The 20686-nt window shown below is 42.2% G+C and overlaps 2 protein-coding genes across 7 annotated transcripts in view; both read left to right on the top strand.

Moving 5' to 3' along the window:
- Window positions 1–5975, top strand: part of AHCYL2 (adenosylhomocysteinase like 2) — a 140469-nt gene extending 134494 nt beyond the window's left edge. For 3 of the 5 annotated variants that reach the window (XM_051962965.1, XM_051962966.1, XM_051962969.1), the window contains exons 14-17: window positions 1436–1504; window positions 1603–1681; window positions 5269–5389; window positions 5791–5975. In XM_051962965.1, coding sequence (XP_051818925.1) covers window positions 1436–1504; window positions 1603–1681; window positions 5269–5389; window positions 5791–5797 — 276 coding nt within the window. In that variant the 3' untranslated portion in view covers window positions 5798–5975. Of the gene's footprint in view, window positions 1–1435; window positions 1505–1602; window positions 1682–5268; window positions 5394–5790 lie in introns of those variants that run through there. The other 2 variants (XM_051962967.1, XM_051962968.1) reach the window with 1 other exon arrangement.
- A 10113-nt stretch (window positions 5976–16088) lies between these two features.
- Window positions 16089–20686, top strand: part of STRIP2 (striatin interacting protein 2) — a 72623-nt gene continuing 68025 nt past the window's right edge. For both annotated transcript variants that reach the window (XM_051962962.1, XM_051962961.1), the window contains exons 1-2: window positions 16089–16318; window positions 19553–19622. In XM_051962962.1, coding sequence (XP_051818922.1) covers window positions 16175–16318; window positions 19553–19622 — 214 coding nt within the window. In that variant the 5' untranslated portion in view covers window positions 16089–16174. The remainder of the gene's footprint in view (window positions 16319–19552; window positions 19623–20686) is intronic.

Raw genomic sequence — 20686 nt, 5'->3', positions numbered from 1 at the left:
TTGAATTTCTAATTGTGAAAAGTCTTTTCATTTAGCAATTAAGAACCTATTTTGGTTTCCTACTTTTCACCAATTATCCTGTCTCCTCATGTCACTCTGGAGGTTGAGTCAGACAATTTCTATTGCTGTAGAAAGAATTAACGGATAGAACCAAAGCTACTTTGTGAGATTTTTTCAGAGTGATAGTGTCATTTGTGGGAAGGTTTAAATCGTTTTAGTGAACATGAAGGGGAGATATTCCTGGATGTAACCAAGGCTACACTAGGCAGGTTCTGAAAACCACCAGCTTGATCTTTTATTTCACCCCTGCCTCCTTAGCATTATTCAACATAGGGATGCTGAAAGTTTAGTTAAATATTTATTGGTTGATAGATTGATAATTTCCTAAAAATTATCTTGGACTTTGTCCAACTCATTCTCATCTCTGCCCCTTGTGTTCCCAGGCTGGTACTCTTCCTGTTATCCTCTTGATACCCTTTCTCCCTAGCATTAGATTCCTGGTTGCTTTACTGAGTCCTGTTTGTTCAGGAAACCCTAGGCAAGAAATAGAGAAATAACCAAGAGTGTTATGGTGGTTCACTGCATTTTCATTTTCCAGAGTTCCGTGGGCTTTTTGTTATTGTGGTCCTTTTAAAAATAAGTTGAAAAACACTGAAATCCATAGACTCAGGAATTTGGAAATAAGGAGTTTTGAGGGCCCTTCTCTTTCTCTTGGCTTATCCTCATCTGATACTACCTTCATAACTGAAATAAGGTGGTTGTGAAAGAGGCTTTGCCTACCTTCTTTCGTCACAAAATGAGCGGAGTACAGAATATTTAAATCTGTACCTTGGATTTTGCTTTGACGTCAGTTCCCTGCCTGGTGACTTATTTCTAGTTAGTGGAAGACCCACCTAGCAATTTTGAAGACAAAAAGCAAACATCACAATTGTTCCTGACTGTTAATGCTCAGACTTGAGGAGAGAGGTTTTGAGGCTTCCCAGAAAATAAAGTGGGATGGGGGAAGGGATGTCTTGCACATTCATTCCCTACAAGCTCCCATTCTAATAGTCAGGCTCCCTTAGATTCACCTGGACAATGGAAGATGGCAGGAAGACAGCTTTCTAAGAATAAAGTTTTCTAGAGTCTCTGGATTCCCAAGAGGCAGTTGGTCCAGGATGACTAGAATCCTAATCCTTTTACCTTCATTTCACTGACCAAATTTCTTTTAGTAGCACTCCTAAACAACAGTTAATCAAAAAGCGGGGTTTCTTCTGACATATATCCCTGCAGGTGCTAACTGTTGTGGCAGATTACAAACAAGTCTACTCTTCCTCTCAGCTCAGGTAGTTACAGAATATTTGTCTGTGGCTAAAAGATAGCAGTTTGCTCCTTCCTTTACTCTTTAAAGGTATAGTTTCAGGTAACACTCATGTGCATCTCCATTGCTCCCTAGGGCCGCCTGCTGAACCTGAGCTGCTCTACAGTGCCTACATTTGTGCTCTCCATCACTGCCACTACTCAGGTGAGATCAGCAGAGGGAAGAATGCTCTTCTTGCTGGATTATAGGTATTGGGATCTAGGGCCTGTCAGGGAGTCATGTTCTCTCTGCTTTATTTCCAGGCTCTGGCTTTGATAGAGCTTTACAATGCCCCAGAAGGACGCTATAAACAGGATGTCTACCTGCTACCCAAGAAAATGGGTAAGGATGAGCCCTGTCCACCTGTTGTGGTTTGTGGGAGGTAATTCCATGATATGGTCCAGTGGCAAGATATAGATCAGGATGACTAGAGATAGCCACATGGTTTATAGTGGCTGATATATAGTAAGTGCTTAATAAGTGTTAGATGCCATAAATAAATACAAAAAATTTAGAGGGTTGGCAATCATAGATGATGGTAAGAAAATCAGGAAAGCTTCATGTTGAAGGTAGAATATTTCATGAATATTTGTGTCAGCTAAGTTCAAATTAAGATTTAATCTTTATACATTCCTCTCCCTTCCAGCTTCAAGGGCTTTCTTTCCTTCTAATTAACCATAGTAAATTTATATTCCAGTTCTGGAATGCTTTACCTCTTTATCAGGGCCTCAACATGAAATCCCACTTTATGCAGAAAGCCTTTGGTATCTCCATTCCAATTATTCCTTCCCCTTTCTAAATGTACTTTCCATGTCTTTGGCACATGGCCTTCTATGTATCTTAGTTACTTACACAGTGACTCCCCAATTAAGACAGATTAGGTAATCAGGAAGAGGAGAATTCAAATCTAGCCTTAGATAACTCAATAACTTTGTAACTCTGAGAAAATCATTCAATCTCTGTCTCAGTTTATTCTTTATAAAAAAGAGATAATGGTACCTAACTCCCAGGGCTGTTGTGAGGATAAAATGTGGCAATATTTATAAAGTGTTTTTCAAAACTTAAAATGTTGCATAATTGCTATTATTTTTTGTTAATAATTACTTATTGATTGATATGTATCATATTTTATCTAAGAACAGGACACCACTAATGTTCAAGAACAGGGATTCTTAGCCTTAGGTCTGCAAACTAAATATAAACATAAAGATATAGATACATACAAGAATAGATAGATAGAAACAGACAGACAGACAAATAGATAATTACTGTATGGGCAGTAGGACTTCCTGAAGGTATCAAAAGTTAAGGATACATCAGTCACACAGTTACTGCTGGAGACTAATACCCTTGATTTTTTTTGAGCCCATTCTCTTCCCTTGGAGAAACTCAATTGGTCAGTTTTTTTCTAACATGATGACCCCTAACACATGTAGACACTAGGACCCAGAACACAGCAAAACTCCTGTGGCATTCACCCATCCTTCATCACTTCTTGCTTCCTTACTGCATTGTCCAACCACTGCCTCCACACTCCTATTCATTCCCTCTCCTGCCAAGTTATCACCTGCAATCACTCCTTTATTTTTTCCTGTTCCCAGACTCAGTTGCTTCTCCAAACTAACATCTTAGGCTCCTAACAATATCTTACAATAACCATAATGGCTTTTTCATGCTTCTCTTTCCTTCCCCCTTTCCCGTGGCTCCCCAAACTGAATCCTGATGAGAAAAGTATTTTCCACATAAAACTGCATCCTTCAGAATATCAGAGACTTATTTCTGATATCATCCAAGGATTTTTGACCTTTTTGCATATCAGTGAAACTTTTGACAGTCTAATAAAACCTATCAATTCCATCTCAGAATGTTCTTTTTTCATGCAAAATAAAATGTATTGATTGTTGTTCTTCATGGTCAAGAAAGGATCAAAGTGATATCACTATATTGGGGTTGATACATACAATATGTCTGATTATGATTGATCAGACCAATATGAACTCAGAAGGCTCCATCAAAGGTGTGGCACAAATAGTCCCAATTAACATTGGAATGGAAATAACTCTGAATTTGGGCATCACACCTTTCTTCTGAACTCTTGCACTTCTGTTTTATCTTAATTGGGGAGAAGAGGGCCTACCATGCTGGGCAGTCCTATGCCAGAATTACCTGTGTCTCCCATATCTTACAAATGATTCCAAAGTTCTTGGGAGTAACAGGTGTGTGAATGCTTGCTTTGTGTGAGTTCTCTGTAAAGTAGTCATTTAGGCAAATGTACATTTGGCATTCAAACAACCCAGCCAGCCCCTAAGCTGTGCTTTCTGCAATAAAGCCTAAATGATCAGCCATTCAACTTGAGGAGGACCTCAGGGTCTTGCCAGTTATCTTTGGAATCTATTCTAGTTTCTAATCTAAAACAAAATATATAGAATTGCAAAAGAAGCCAACAATATAATAAAATAATCACATATGTGCATATTATATATACATACATGTGCAAGTGTATATGTGTTTGTTTTATATAGAGAGAAGTAGATGTGCATATCTAATTTGTATTTATATATGCATGCATGTGTGTGTGTGTGTGTATGTGTGTGTGTATACACATATATGTAGAAGAGTTAGTGAGTAGAACCTGGAGTCTGGAAAACCAAGGTTCAAATCCAACCTTAGACACTTAATGTGTGACCCTGGCCATGTCACTTAATCTCATTCTGCCTCAGTTTCCTTAACTAAAAAATGATGGTTTTGAATTTTGGTTTTTCAAGTCTCTTCCAGCTCTGGCATGCTTCATGACCTATATCATTCTACATACTCTTTCTTCTGGATTGTTTCCTTCAAATTTGAATTGGAAAGAGTTCAGGAAGAGTTCAGATAACCATGTAATTCAGGAATATTCCTCGCTCTTTCCTAGCATCAACACTGAGTTGGGGGATTGAGGACTTACCACATTGTTGTTTGTTTAGACGTGTCCCAACTTTCTATGAGCCCGTGACACACTAGGCTCTTCTCTCTTCCATTTCTCAGAGTCTGTCCTCATTTACGACATAATCCACAGAAAGAGCCTCTTTCCTTCCAGGGAATGCAGAGTAAACTGCACATAGCAGATCTGTGCTCACTCCCCTACTTACTCTGAATGTTCTTAACTCTAAATTCGCCCTCCCTGAGCTCTCCCCATCAGAGTGCTCTCTGGGAGCAAAAGCTGCCATCTAATCCCGACTCTCTCTCACTGTACTAAATCTCACCCTCTCAAACCAACCCTCTCGCCTTTGGCTGTTGCTCTTCCCCTATCATTTCATCCGAGACAAACTTATCTAACCAGAAAGAGGCCAGGCCGGAGCTGGGAGTCCCGGCCCTTAAGGCTGGCTCTGTGACGTAGCATAGCTTCTGGATAGTGGCAGAAGAGATGGGAAGGCTGTTTTCCATTGCCACGGCCTTTGAGAGGAAAAGGAGGTGCCAAGTGACGCTCAGAGGGTCACCTCTGCTTTGCTCTCTTCACCCTGAGCTACTGGCAGTCCCCAAACCATTTCTGACTCAGCACTCCACCCTCCCACCCCACCCCCAACTTTCCTTGATTTGACAAAAGGGGAAACAGGCCCACAGTGCCACCAAATAACCCATAACTGCATTGAGCCCAGGGCAGGACTGACATTGGGTCTCAGGCTCTTCAAGCTTCTTGCCTCTGTCCCTGTGTTAGTTCCTCAACCTCTAGCACTTCTGTAGATGTCAGCACCTCCTTGTTGCTGGCTCCATCAGTTTGGGGAACAAAGGTGAGCCTGAAAGCATCTGAAGAATAATCAAAGAAACTGAAAAAGGGTCGGGGTAAGGAGGAATATTAGAACAGTTCTAGAAGCTATAGTATTCATACCCTAGAATTGGGTTGGAAAGTGCAGAAGCCCAAACTTACACTTTGGTTCTGGGGCTTATTCCAGATGAGTATGTGGCAAGTCTTCACCTGCCCACCTTTGATGCACACCTGACAGAGCTGACAGATGAGCAGGCCAAGTACCTGGGCCTCAACAAGAACGGACCCTTCAAACCTAACTACTACAGGTGACTTGGGCTTCAGGGGCACAGGGAGACCTTTGGGAAACCCCTGGGTAAGCAAGAAGGAGGCAGAACTTAACTCCTCTACTAGAAAAAAGTCCTGATGGGGGCACCTGTGACACGTACGGTCAGGGTTGTCCCTGGCAGGGAGAATCTGCCCCTAGCATTAAGTCTTGTCCCTTTCCCTCCATTTTTCTGTGTAGAGGAGACTGGGTTATTTCCTTTTCTGGAACAAGGATCCTGGTATCCCCTTCCCAAAATGAAATCTGGGCCCTTTGGGAGAAGCCTTTTACATCATTTCTGACAGAGTCATTTCTGTCAGAGTCTCTATTTCCCCATCTCTTCAGGTTGGTGGTTGCTACCACTGCCTGGCAGCCTCACCTTCTCTGGTTTCTTTTTCCCTCTAGATATTAAGTTCCTGTAATTGAAGCCAGACGACATTTTAAGGAACAGGACCCCAATTCTTTTCTCCTCTACTGTACAGGACAAAACCCAGCAAGCTGCTTCCCTGGTCAGAGCCGCCCGCCATGCTCATCCCATAGACCATGTGTTAGAGTATTTATTTATTAAAAACTAGAATCCTGTGCCCTCAGCCTCAGCCCATGGTGTGGTTACTGCCCTGAGGCTGTGAGAGCCATGGAGGATGGACTGGGAGGAAGGAAGAAAGGGAGTGGGGAGCCCCCCTCCACCCACCCCTTGCATCTTCTGCATCATTCTCCTTTAGTTTTGAGTTTTTGTCATGGCCGTGTCTGTTGTCCAAGGTACATTCAGGGATTCCTGAGTCTTTGTCCCCAAGGATTTTTTTTTTGAGGGGGGGTGGGAGGGGGAGGGAGAGGGGGAGGGGAGTTTTGTGACAGATCTTCAGTAACTCTTCAGTACCCTCTCATCCTTCCCTAAGGGAGGACTCTGGAAAGCCTCTCAGTCAGCATGGCCATAGGGCCTCAGCCTTGGCCAGCACTATCACTGCCTTCTCTGACAAAGCTATTGAGGGGGAAGGGTGACAGTTTCAGTGAACCCCACAAAAATTCAGCTACACCTGCCTCTACTGGGGGTCCCTTTTCTTATCCAAGAGTCCTGTTTATATGTTTATGGCCATTTGGACATTGATTCTCAGGAGACTGTGCCTCCATGACTTTCTCGGCAGCTCTGGTATTGCTTGGATTTTTTTTTTTAAGCCAGTTTTCCAACTCAACCAAAGCTCTGCTCAGGAAGTGGGAACCAAATCCAGAGGATCTGTCACTTTGTTCTCATGCCATATGACTGGATAATGTCTCAGGAATCCCCTCTAGGCAAAATTGGAATAATCTTGGAGGAGAATTTCTAAGACTCGGTTTCTCCCCACCTTCCTGTGGCTGCCCAGAATTGCCTCTGAGATTGAGCAAAGAAAGAATATGTGAATATTTCTCAGGCAGCTCAAGTATGTTTAGAGTTCAATAATGGAACAGGTTCCCCAGCCTGCAATTTAGCAAATTTGGAACACCTTCTAAATTGGCTAAGAATTCCTGTCTTCTGAGGGATTTCCAGTTTGATTAAGTGGCTGAGCCATTTTATAGTATCACTGGACTTATATGTCCAGAGGATCACAAGCTAGTTTGATTAGTCCTACTTCATCAAATATTTATCCCTGTGGTCGTTACCAGCAATGGAGCCACGATCCAGTTTCTCCACTGTCTGGCTTGTGTTCTTTCTTCTCTGCTGAAATCTCTCTGCCCAGCCTCTTCCTTCTCTTTTCCCACCCCCAGTCCTCACTTCTGTCTAAGAATCCTGTGGTGTCCATCATCTCAGGGTGATTTCTGAGGCAATGCTAATATCACGTAGAATTTGTTAAGATCAGAGTCCTGAGCTCTAGCTCATTCCCCACTGTGTATTCAGCTTTGTTTTTTCCCTTGGAAGTGCCTGGTGCTGGTACAGGACTGGACTGAGCCAATTCTTGCATGGGTCTGATTGGTCTGAAAGAACCCAAAGAGATTGAGTGGATTCCAGGGATTGATGTCAGTGTTAGGTTGGATCTAGGGCAGACCCAGCTATCTCTGACCACTTGGGAACTTCAGACCTCCCTGAAAGCTACCATAAACCATTTGGTTTTAGAATATCATCTGGATTACTTCTAGTCTTTCAGGATAGCTTTGACCTAGGCCAGGTCTTCCAGGGCTACACTTAAATTCTTTTGCCCTACTCCACCCCTTCAGGCCTTACCTAATCTTCATCTTTTACCCTCAGGGCCAGCCTGGAAGTGACCTTACCTTTGGGGATATGGAGAGGAGAGGCTTAGACAGGTGACTGTTTGCCTCAGCAAACTATATTTGCTAGATTCTAATCTACAAACCCAATCCTCTAGAGAACTATGGGCAATTGTTGAATCCCATTTAAGCTCTTGTACTTGAGGGTATCCTTTCTGAACTCTATTAAGCTTCCTTCTAAGGAAGATCATTGATGTCTAGATTCTTCAGCAGACAGTTCCTTCTGACCTGCTCCACTCTACCCTTCTCTCCTATGCAGTGTCATGTTTCATGGGCACTTATTGGTCCCCCAATCTCCCAAATAGCAGAGTCTATCAGTCAGGTACCTTGGACTCTGACTTTCCCTTGAGTCAGAGGCCCCAGCCTACTGTTCTAAAGGGCCTGGTTCTGTACAGAGCCCAGTACCTGGAAGTTACAGATTATGGACTACTCAGTTTGTTAAAGAACTCCTTGTCTTATATAAATTAAGATGAAGAAGGTGGTGCCCTAGATTCCCAGGGTAAGTGGCCAGTGCTGTCACCCAGAGTAATCTGAGTTCCAGATAACCTATCTTCACTTCTCCTGGAGTCTGTGCCCATTATCCCCAGACTGGAACCAGGAATTAGATATCCTTAGTTTGACACCTAGGCGTACCCTTCCTTGTCCATCTTGAGTTTGGGACCTATCAGATTAATGCTTCAGGTACACAGCCAATTATCTGGGAACAGAGGAAAGAGCTACTTGTTCTGTGTCTGGCTCCAGCCTGTCGGAGGTGCTGTTCTCATCATTGAATTTATTGATTCTTAGTCCTTATTTTAACTTCTATGTAGATATTTATATATTTTTTTTAAATAAGAAAAATAAAACTGAATGTCCTCCCTCCCTCTCCCACTTCTGAGCACAGCTCCCCATAGCCATGCACTCCTATAAAGCTTTTTCTGCTGCTGGCTTCTCTCTCAACAGATCCAGAATTGCTGCTATGCTCCTATGGTTGTCTCAGCATTAAACTCTGTCGTGATTTTTAAAAAGAAATCAAAATGCATTGTTGCATAATGCTTTTTAATTAAGAAATTAGGAACAGAAAATAGGCAACACCAGCAAATTATACATGGACAAGTCATTCAGTTCTGAACTCAATATATATATACATATATATATATACGTATATAGACATATATATCACATAAAATAATCATCTAATTCTTATTGTCATTCTACTAAAAGGAAATAAAATCTTTGAGGATCTACCATTCCAAAAGACTGTTGGAAATCTTCATGTCTGAGTGATTGTATTAGATCAGCAATAACTATTCTGTAATCTCAAAACACAAATAAAATGTTCACAAATTGATCCAGTCCTCTGAGTGTATTTATTGCTGTTGCCAAGTAGGAATGTGACCCAGATGAAAGATGTCTCTCTTTGGTCAAAAAATGAGGGAGAAACCCTGAATCTGAGCAAAAAACTTGAAAGGCTGAAACATCTACCAACCTGTTGAGCCAGGTTATTTCTTTTGGAGTTACAGATGTTATGGTCAGGACATTCCCCTTCCTACAGAAGAGAGCCAGTAGCGTTGGGGCATAAAATCTGAAGGGAAATCACATATCCACACCCAAAAATTCCATCTTCTTTCTCAAACTTTCTTAGAATCTTTGGTCTGAATCTGTTTATTGCTTTTATTACATGCTATTTAGCATACAAGTCATATCAAGGTAAGAACTGTGATTTTTTTCATTTTTGTTTTCATAGGACTTTTCACAGTGCCATTTGAATTGAAGTGAAGCCTTTGGGTAGGCAGAATCAGGGAGAGGAGTGGGAGAAATCTCGAGAATTTTTTTTAGTTAAACCAGTACCAGATAATACACTAAACTGCCTGTTATTTGTTTGTGGTCAAGGTAAAAATATGCTCGGCCGTCATTAGCCCATCACTTGCTCCATGCCATGCCCACAATATGGTTATCTTCATCCCTAAATTCTTTCTGCATTCATAATTCCCTGCTATCCTTATTTCCTTCCACCTTGCCTGGAGGCTTCTTATGGAATAGACTTAGCTATTCCTACTAATTCTGGGCTGCACTCAAGGATGTGACACAAATTCTGGTTTTTGACAATGTTGATCACTTTTTTCCTGAATACCCTTTTTGAAATGTGTGGCATTCAAAATGATTTGAAGTTAATTTGAAAGATATTCTCTAGTGGAATTCCCAAGAAATCTGAGCTTGATGCTATGCATTTTATTGGGTAAAGGAATAAATAATATATTCATTAGAAAAATGACAAAACTATTAGGGATAGCTAACACATCTGATAGCAGTATTCAAAAAGACTATAGCATCACAGATTTGTAGCTGGACAGTACAAGACAGCAAAATATTAATTTGGCACATAGTAGGTGCTTAGTAAGTATTGAGTATTCCCTTCTGAGTACCCTAATCTAGGAATGGCATCAGTAATCTGGAGGAAGGCAACAGGATTGCTTAAAGACTTCTGGTGCTTTGAAAATCAATTAAGGAAACTAGGGATATTTAATATAGGAAAAGAAGGCTTAGGGCAACATGATTATTGCCCTCAGTGGAAATAATTTAGGTAAACATTGGTTGGTTATTAATCAGAAGTATTGTGAGCTGAATTCTTATTCACATATGATTTATACTCAGTGGCCACTGGACCCTACTACCTCTGTGATCCCCTAAATTGAAACTCTTCCAGGCTAACTGTTTCTCCACCTAAGAAGCAGAATCTATCCCTCGTAACTTTGAAAGTCCTGTAGGCAACAGTGGGGAGGCAGGATCTCTGATTTCCAGCACCTCTCACTCTAGCACCTTCTGTGCTTTTATTCCTAAGCAGCTTTTCTAAAGTCTTAGACTTAGAATGCCGATTCAACCACCTCAGAGCCAGTTATCTCAACTAGTTAGAACAGAAGTCCCAATCAGGCTGAAGAAAGCCACATCCAACTCTGAGGCTGTACACCCAGCAGTCTTGAAAAGATCTGTGTAACTCAGAAAGCCCCTCCTTATATCAGTAGGCTAGTACTAAAGGTCATTGGAGCACTGATAACAAAGGTTGGGTGGCTGTGCTCCAGGACCTTGTCTAGTAGGAATATCCGTCTAAACTGTGATCATCAGAGTTGATGGGTCTGATGCTGGATGGAGAATGTGACCAATCCTCAAACAGACACACGGCGCCACAATGGTCAAGGATGCCTCTTGGTATCACAACCTCCTTTGTTGGCAAACTAAAAAATGTTGAATCTGAGCCAACGCCCTATAACTAGAGTTTGTGGTCTCTGTTCTGCCTGCCAGGAGATTAGTGCTTCCTAAATTAGCCCTCCATTCTCCCAGTCCCAAGTTCTGCTCCTAGGCAGCTTTCTTTCCTTCCTCTTCCTAGGCATGAGAAGTACCTTGTATCTTCAGTCTGTAATAAGTAAGAACAGATAGACATATGTTTGAGGACCAAGCCCCTGGTTTTGATCTCTTACCTATTTTATGGAAAAAACTGAAATGAGATAGTTTCTAAAAGACTTTATGAAGCAGTTTTTATAGTAATTCCCCTCTCCCCTACCCTCCACAGACCTAGGTATTCTGATCTGGACATGTCCTAATTCTGTTTCCTGAACTATAAAATGAAGAGGGTTGGGCTAATTACTGCAATTGTCCAACTTTAGCAAATGAAGACTGCCAGGCCTGGGATCAGGAGGGCTCATCATCTTGCATTCAGTTCTGGCCTGTAACTTGGGTGAGTGGGTTAACCTATTTGCCTCAGTTTTCTCATTTGCAAAATGCACCAGAGAAAGAAATGGCAAATCATGCCAGTATTATGGCCAAGAAAACCGCAAATAGGGTGACAGAGATTCAGGCACAACTGCAACAACCAAAAACAGAGACAAGTGAATGAAGAAACTAAGGTTGTAATATGGTTTGTGAAATCCAGAATGGGAAGGAACTGCAGAGATCATCTAGTCTAATTTCATTGTATAAATAAAGTGATATGTTTCCCAAATGAGACTGTGACTTGTACAAGGTTAGCAAAGGTGGGAATAGACCTAGGTCTCCTAAATCCAAACTTAGGACTCTTTCTCTAAAGGAAGGATACAAAGTGAGATGCAAAATGATTTGTCTAACTGCACACAATGATTTAGTGGAAGAACTGGGACAGGAACCCTAGTTTTCCAGTTCCCAAGTCCAGTGCTTTTTCCATCAGGAAGACTAGGTTTCCTTTCTATTTAAGAGGTAGCACATTTGGGGTGAGCAGAAAAAGAGGTCATAAAATTCACCTCCTCACTCTTCTATCTTTTTGTCCCACTATTGATTGATTCAGCAGGTAAAGAAAAAACATGGAGCTCTGGGAGTTGTCGATCCTCACTCACATTCTCACCCCGGGAAAACAGAAGAAATTGGTGGGGGGGAAGGGAGGAAGAAGGCAGAATAATTAGTTCTTTAATAAGAGACACTCGTGGGTTGTGCTGTGGCAGGTTTTTCACATTGAGTGGGGCTAGGCGTGGGTTGTGTCCTGTCCCTCAACACCCTCCCTTTTCTCCTTCACAATGAATTGTAAAACAAAGTTTGGCTCTTTTGGAATCTGACTTATTTAACAAAAAAAAAAAAAAAAAGGAAAGAGAAAATCAAAGTTTTGGCCTTAAGCCTGGTGCTTCCTTAGAAATCATGGCCTACTCTGTGAAAGGTGTGTGGAGAGAAAAAGGGAGAAAGGGAAGAAGAACAGAAGGAGGGGAACGGGAATAGGTTTTTTTCCCCAGATTTGGTAATTCTTGTCTGTTCTTTGATAGCCCTCCTGCCTCCATATCTGTTTTGGAGGAAAAAAGAAGGGAGGGAGGGAAAAATCATTATTGTTTTATGGCATGGCCCATAGAAAAACACTGGATTGAATCCTAGGCTTTTACTTTCGCATCCCATCCAATTACCACCCTGGCCACATTGCCCTCCTTTCCTCTTTCTGTCTCTCCCTGTGTGCGTGTATATATATGCATGTATGTGTATCCTCTTCTATATAACCCCCACCCCACTTTCCACACCTTTAGACCCAATAATGAATCTATATTATCCTATAGGTCAAATCTCTAGACCAAAACTTCCTCCTTGGTCCACCATCCCCCTCTATTTTAATGTTCCCTATTAGAATATAAACTCCTTTAAAGCAGGGATTATTTCTCCTTTGACATTTATATTACTATATATATGTGCATATTTTATATATATATACAGTGCTAAATATTGATAACTTTTTTTCATTCTTTTATTATTTACCACACTATCCATGGGGAAGGATTGGCAGAGAAAAGTTCTGGAGGTGGAGGAGGAGTTAAAAGTTTAAAAAAAATAGAAATGAAACTAAGATAAGTATCAAAGCAAAATGGCATGACCATCCCTCCTTCAAAAGTCACCATGCACCCTCTCTGATCTATGTGATTTATGAATTAGAAAATCTCAGAGTTGGATGATACCGTTAAATATCTCATAGCTCAACCCTCTTCTACAAGAATTCCTTTATAATTTCTGTTTAAATTTGTTCCATAGAGCTAAATCTTATAATTGGCCCATTTCTGAGAGCATGTGTCCTGGCCTTGTGCCAAAGAACTTTTTCAAACAGAGGTTCCCTGTTGGGCCTTTAGTCCCACTGATGGAGTTTGAGGGAAAAGGACAAAAAGCATTGGTCACTGAATAAGATGAGCTACTCAGAGGAATTCCAAGAGAAAATTTAAATAACTATCAAGGCAAGATTGAATAGCTTTTAGTGCTGGATAGGTTTAATAGATTGATCACCTATTGAAAGTAGCCCCAAAGGAGCTTTGGGAAGACAGGCTTTCGAATTCACTGTTGATAGAGCTGTTAATTGGCCCAAAAGTTCTAAAAGACTATTAGGATTGTACAAGAAAAGTTATCAAATTGATTATACTTGTATTTATGCTCCAAAGGTGTTAATAAAGACTAATACTCAAATATTTAAAAGTTCATAACTATATTTTATGAATATAGTATTCATAGTATATGAATAGTTAAAATCTGAAGAAAAATTGCATTTCCAGTAATGTAGCCTGGGAACAAGTATAAACTGTACAAAATGCAATATTATTGTTCTAGAAGGAATAGTGAATCTAGAGATGCCAAAGAAACTTTTTGTATGAAGTGATGCAAAATTAAGAATATCTTTGTACTCCAGAAGGTGGTGAAGACAACACAAAAAGCCAACAAAAACTCAGCTCAAAGATCCTTTTTTTTTTCCCAACACTGACCCTGTGGATAGTAAAACATTGAAATTAAAAGATGTATCCTGTTAACAATCAGTAAACTGCAAAGGTGAATTTAGTAATTAGTCTAATCACTTAGGAGGTTCTGTTTAATGATTTTAGGGAAATGTACTGGGGAGAAAGTTGTTTGAATGTTTGTTGGATATATTCTTTTGTATCAAAACAAATTGTATCTCTAACAGAGGTAATCAAGGGAGCCCTGCCCTGATCCACTCTGTCCTGAGGACTTTCCATAGAGCTAAACCTTATAATTGGCCCATTTCTGAGAGCATGTGTCCTGGCCTTGTGCCAAAGAACTTTTTCAAACAGAGGTTCCCTGTTGGGCCTTTGGTCCCACTGATGGTGTTTGAGGGAAAAGGACAAAAAGCATTGGTCATTGAATAAAATGAGCTACTCAGTAGAATTCCAAGAGAAAATTTCTGCTATTGCTTCCTCTTCCTGTCAAACATCAAAACTTTTAAAATTTCTCCATTACTTCCACTAACTTAAGAATGGGATTTTTTTTTCTCTTAAAAAAAAATGGCAGTAAGTGCATATTTTTATCTAGCTGAGGCTCTGGTTACCTCTTCTGCTTTGGGTTTCTTTCCTAAATCACAGGTGATTGAATAGCAATATTGAGGAGGTTATTTCTAGCCTTGTCAAGAATCTCATGAGTTTCAGAGGCTGAGATCTCCTGGATCCACATGCTAGTAGTTCAGCAGGTGATCTCAGCATCAGCATCTTAGAGGAGAAAAATGATGGAAGTCAGGAGGATGAACAAAAACCATTCTGCAGCCCACCTGGGATCGGTTAGTGAAGATCCAAGGTGAAAATATCCATTCAGCAGATCTACAAAATGTTTGATATTTTAAGTCGTCCTCCTGGAAGAACATAATAGGAGAGATAGATCATTGTATCTTGATTTAAATATTTGTCAATATGCACTTATGACTCTTCTGTCTTTCAAGCATATAGATAGAAATAAATGCTGTCCTATAGTGGATCTACTTTTTTAAAAGCTTTTTATTTTTCAAAACATATGCATGCCCAATCTTTAATATTAGCCCTTGCTAAACCTTGTATTCCAATTTTCTCTCCTTTCCCCCATCCCCTCTTGACAAGTAGCCCAATATGTGTTAAACATGATAGAAACACATATTAAATCCAATATATGCATACATGTTTATATAATTATTGTGCTGCACAAGAAAAATTGGATCAAACCAGTAAAAAAAAAAAAAAAGCAGAATTAAATGTAAGCAAGAAACAATGAAAAGAGTAGAAATGCTATGTTGTGGTCCACACTCAGTTCCCATGTTCCTCTCTGGGTGTAGACGGCTCTCTTCATCACTGAACAATTGGAACTGGTTTGCATCATTTCTTTGTTGAAGAGAGCCACGAGTGGATCTACTTTGTATTGAAAATTGGAAAGGACCTCAGTGGCCATTTAGTGTAATCCATAAATGAAGGAATCTCTTCTATAATGTACCTGAAAAGTCGTCATTCAGCCCCTTCTGGAAGACTTCCAAAGAGGGGAAACCCACCACCATTGGGGATGAGCTATTCTACCTCTAGACAGCGGTCATTGATAGGATTTCCATGACATTCGCCTCTGCAAATTTTGCTCATTGCTCCTGGTCGGACACTTGGGGGCCGAACAAAACTTGACTAATCCTTCCTTTATTTGAACAAAACTATCCTGACTTCTTTTCTTCAGGCTCAACAGGCTCAGTTCCTTCTAGAGTTCAAGTACATGGAAAATAAAGGTGAACTGGAAACTAATTAGCTGCGGGGCCTTGGGTTTCCCATCTCGAAACCCGATTTATTCATCTGTAAAGAGTCTGGACTAGATGTTCTCTGATCCTTTGCTGGAAATTGTAGGAGAGGGAGAGACACCTGGGGGCAAGCCCTGGAAGATGCTTTCTTGAAAGGATCAGTTACAGCTCGGGGGGGGGGGGGGGGGGGGGGGGGAGGGAAATGACAGCTTAAAACCCCTCCCTTTCAGAATTTAGAAAAACTGAGTCTCAAATCCGGGAATGGCTGGCCGGGGGAGCCGAGGCCTAGAGATCGGCGGGTACTCTGGGGAGCAGAAGTACCCTAGCCCGGGGCTGAACAACTCAAAAACTGAATGAGCCTCAACCTCCGCCCCGCACACCCCCCCGACCAATCCCACCTCGGGGTGGAGCTGCCGTTAAGTTGCCTTGGCCAATAGAGATGGGGGGCGGGGTCTGGGGGGGTTCCCGGGGTGTGAGTGTCGCGGGGACGGTTCCCCTGGGCGTGCTGCTGCCCTGGAAGCTCCTGGCAGAGCGGGCTGAACTGTCGCGGGGAGCTGCATGGAGGACCCCAACGGCGTCGGGCCCGGGGCTGGCAGCCCAACTGGGAACGGTAACAGCAACGGAGGAGGAGGAGGCAGCAAGGGAAAGCAGGCGTCGCCTAAGGGCCGGGAAATGTTCAAGAACCAGCGGAGAGAGTCTGAGGTGGGCAGTGTCTTGTGCAGGGGCAGGGAAGAGACCGGAGGTGCTGCGGCGAGGGGAGGGCGGAAAGGGAGCGAGCTCCCCAGAGGTACCGCGCCCGAGCCGGCCGAGGGGCCCTCGGCCCCCGCCCCGGGCCCGTCTCTTCCCCCCGTAGGTAATAGAACCCAAAAGATCTCAAGCTGGATGGCACCTTGGAAGTCCTAGTCCAAACCTCTCATTTTACAGGCTGGGAAACCGAGGCCCAAGGAGTTTCAGTGACTTGAGCATAATCACACAGGAGTAAGAAGTAGAACCAGTGGATTTGGAACCCAAGTCCGTTATACTTGGGGGGCTCCCTCTTCATTTTTGCCGGGGGACCCAGCCAGTACTCCCTCAGCCCCTGGGCGACTTCATGTAGACTGGATAAATGCATGTGTTCCCGTACGCCTCCTTTCTAAGCTGGGACCCTTTGTAGGACCGCAGAGAAACCTTAGAAAGGGATAGACGGGGTGCCTGTGCCTTGCCTGCTCCTTCTCCATATTGGCTGGTAGTTAGTTTTATCCTCAGGGCCTCCGAGTAGGGTAGAGAGAAGAAGCCAAAGACCTGGGTTTAAGCCCCTACTTCTTCTTGTGACCTTGGGCAAATCCTCATTCTGTTTCCTCAACTGTAAAATGGAGGAGGGTTGGGCTAGATGCTCTGGTCCCTACCAGCTCTAAAATTGTAATTCTAAAGACTTTTATACAGAAAAAACATTCAGTTGGTGTTTATTGAACGAGGGAACTAACAACTGGCTATCACCTGAAAGCCTTTACAAGGGTTACTACTACAGTCTGGCTTGCCCTTTGAGAGTATCTGGCAGGAGTATTTGCTGACCAGGTTTTTTCATCTTTTCCCCAAACAGAATTCTCAGTGAAATGGTGAGCAGGTTGGGTGAAAGGAACTGGATGGATCAGGAAAGTTGAATTTATGGTTTCTTGAGCCTTTGTCCAAGAAAAAGATCAAGTCCGAGCTGGGGAGCTTCCCTTCCCACAGGGGTTAATGGATCTGAACTGGTCCTGAATGGGTATAATCCCTTCCCATTAAAAATGGCCCATTAGGCATATAGAGTAAATCTTTTTTTCTGGATAGACCTAAGGGCTCCCCGTGAGCAAATGGTAAACCTTGTTGGGGTATGCAATGCCCCTCTTCTTTGTGGCTGTGGGTGGCAGGAAGATAGGAACTAAAGGGAGGGAAAACCACTTGCCCATGATCATACTGATAGCATGCTCCTAGGAGAGCTGCTGGTTAGAGCCAAGGAATCTGGGACTCCCTAGGCTCCTTTCTGTCTATCAGAATATATGCTTTTTGAAGAGACAGTGACCCCGAGCCCCTTCAGCCTTTTAGCTTTGCTTTGACTAACCAGTATGGTTTCTGCAGGATCCCTTCCTCCTACCTGCAGAGAGCAGCAGCTTAGCCCCTGTCTGCCTGGGGCTGCATCTTAATTTTTTTCATTTCTATTCTCCCTGTTCTGTAACTCATTGCTAACTGGATCATCTCAGTGTTCATTTCCTGCCAACAGGCTGTCCTAAAAATTAGCTCTTCCCCACCTTCTCTGAGAGCCAGAGAAGCTGCCGCGCTCTCTCTCAGTGTGTCCCCCATCATTAGTGTGTCTGGTGTCAGATATGATGACTGTTCACCTTCAGATCTCTCCTTGCCTTTTCTGGTGTAATGGGAGAGAATAGTCCTTAGGGGAGAGAGGCTTCTCTGAGTCCTAGAGCCCCTTCCCAGGTGAAGGCAGAAGCGAAGGCTAATCTCATATCTGAGCTACTTAAAAAGGTAGCCCTTTAGACCTCGGAGTACATTTGGGACAAGATTTGACTACCTCTTCATTAAGCCTGCCCACAAGCATCCTGAGATACTCCCATTCATCAGCAGCTCTGCTTGGACTCCACAGAACACGATGTTCCTATAAAGTCTACCCCCTAGTGTCCCCCACCCTCCACCCTAAAACAGTTTGTCTTTCTTCACCCGATTATAAATTCTTTGAAGACAGATTGTCTTTTTCTTACTTATATTTTCTGTGACTAGCACATAGTAGGTCCTTAGTAAATATTTATTGAATGTAACTGAGTCACAAATCACTGCATTCAAAAGTAGATGATTCTCATATCCATATCCACAATGATGGGATGAAACATTGCTTGTGCAGGGACATTATTTGACTGTTTCTCTTCCCCCCTGCCTCCCCCCCCCCCCGGCCTAATGGTACAATGGTACAATTATAGGAATATGGAGCTTGAAGGACCTTTGATCTGCTAACATGGGATGGGCACATATGGATATTGACATCTTCATCTCTGGGAGGGGCATTCACATGGAGAAGAGAATGTCTGTTGGAATATGGGACTTAATCACTCTACTAAAATATTCTCTCCTTATGATCGGCTTCACTACAAGCTCCCTTTACTCATACATTCAATAGAACCACAGTATTACAGCCAGAAGAAATCATTCAGTTCAACCCCCTCATTTTACAGATCAGATCAGTGAAGCCTGGAGAGAATGACTTGCCTAAGATCTCACACTGAGTTTTTGGCAGAATTTAGGCTCTCTGGGCCCCCAACATGGCTTCTTCAGATTCTCATTCTTTCTCTCTCTCTGTCTCTCTCTCTGTCTCTCTCTCTCTCTCTCCTTCTCTCTCTCTCCCTCTCTCTCTCCCTCCCTCCCTCCCTCTCCTCCTCTCCCTCTCCTCCTCTCCCTCTTTCCCCCTCTCCCCCTCCCCTCCCCGTTCCTCTTTCAGTGCTTTAGTTTCCTCATCTCTGAATTCCCTATATCAATAAAAATGTAGATTCTGTGATTTTTGTAAATTCCTATTTTCCTTCAGATCAACTTTTTCTCTTCTAGTTTTGTTTGTAAGTTGAAATGAATATTAGGATATATGCTATGATTTATATATTAGGATATATGCCATGATTTTCACATCAGCTCCTTTTTCTACTTCTCTTTTTCCATGTCCTCAGTTTCCCTTTTTGTATCCAGTCTTTAAGACTAACCACTGACTTTTTCTCTTGAACTTTGATGTTCCTTGGAAAGGGTAAGTAAATGTCTGAACAGACCTCCTCCCAGGTGGGAGGACCAGGTATGATCTTCTTTTGCAACTCTGGCTTTGGTCTGCTAAATCAAGGGAAATTGGGGGTGGGAGAAGGCAATGAAGAAGGAGCCCAAGCAGCCTTTGAAGAAAGTTTCTCCATTTATATAACCAAGGCATCTTCATTTCAGGGCTCGGTGGACTGTCCCAACCTGGAGTTTGAATATGGGGATGCTGATGAACATGGGGCTGAGTTATCAGGTACAAGGGAAGGATGGGGATGGGAGGGAAGGAGGAGGTTGGAGGTTCTATGGTTCAGCCTCTCCCACTAATGACCCGTGATCTCAGATTTTCTGTCCAGTCTTCTCTGCAACTCAGTAAATTTGTGATGTTTGTTCCTCTCCTTTTCTCTCAATTTGTTTGCTTGTTCTTTTCTTTGCTCCTATTGGTTTGTTCTTCCCTTAATTATTTATTGATGACCTAATTTCATATATTCAGCAAATATTTTTCTTTATACATATTTTTGTATTTATAATTTTTTTTATTTTTAAATAACTCTTTTTTTCCCTTCCTTCTACTTTCCCCTTCCAACTGAAAAAAAAGAAAAAAGCACGTAACAAATATACATACTCAAGCAAAACAAAATTTCCTCATTGACAATGTTCTGTAATATTCTCTCTAAAATGTAATGTTCTCTGTTGAGGGTTTTTTGGGGGTCTCTGGAGGCAGCCTTTGTGTCAGTTCAATGTAATCACCCCAAATGCAGCCAGGGATTAAAGTCCAAATCCTTTATTGTCTCTTTCCAAGTCTTGTCTCCTTTCCTGGGGCCTGGTTAGCTTTCTTAGAGGCCTCTCTCCAGGGTTCCGTGGGCTTGAGCTCCTGCCTCCTTCTCTGCCCTTTGAATCTCCAAATGTCTCTGAATCCAAAGGTTTGTGTTTCAGCCTCCAGCCACCCCAAAAGTGGACGATGGAATAAATCTGTCTCAGCCTCCGAGAGCTTCTAGTGTGCCTGTCTTTTCTGGCCCTGACAGCTTCTTCTTATATGCCCCACACTAAGTATGCACCAATCATTATATCACTAGGAAACCATTATTTGTTGTAGGATTAAATCAATGTTAAATTAGATTTAACCATTGTCTCAATTCCACTTCGTACCTTGTTTCAAGTTCTGGCCCATAACATCTTGTAGGATTAAATCAATAATACTGAACCATGTTAATTAGATAACTATTTTCTCCATCAATTCCACTGACTTAGCACCTTGTAAGAATTCTTTGTTTAAAGTTCAGAGTTCTGGCCTGTAACAATGTCCAAATATATATATGC

The sequence above is a fragment of the Antechinus flavipes genome, chromosome 5 (genome assembly GCF_016432865.1).
Source record: "Antechinus flavipes isolate AdamAnt ecotype Samford, QLD, Australia chromosome 5, AdamAnt_v2, whole genome shotgun sequence".
In the NCBI taxonomy this organism is placed as follows: domain Eukaryota; kingdom Metazoa; phylum Chordata; class Mammalia; order Dasyuromorphia; family Dasyuridae; genus Antechinus; species Antechinus flavipes.
This window is presented reverse-complemented; position numbering and strand designations above follow the sequence as displayed.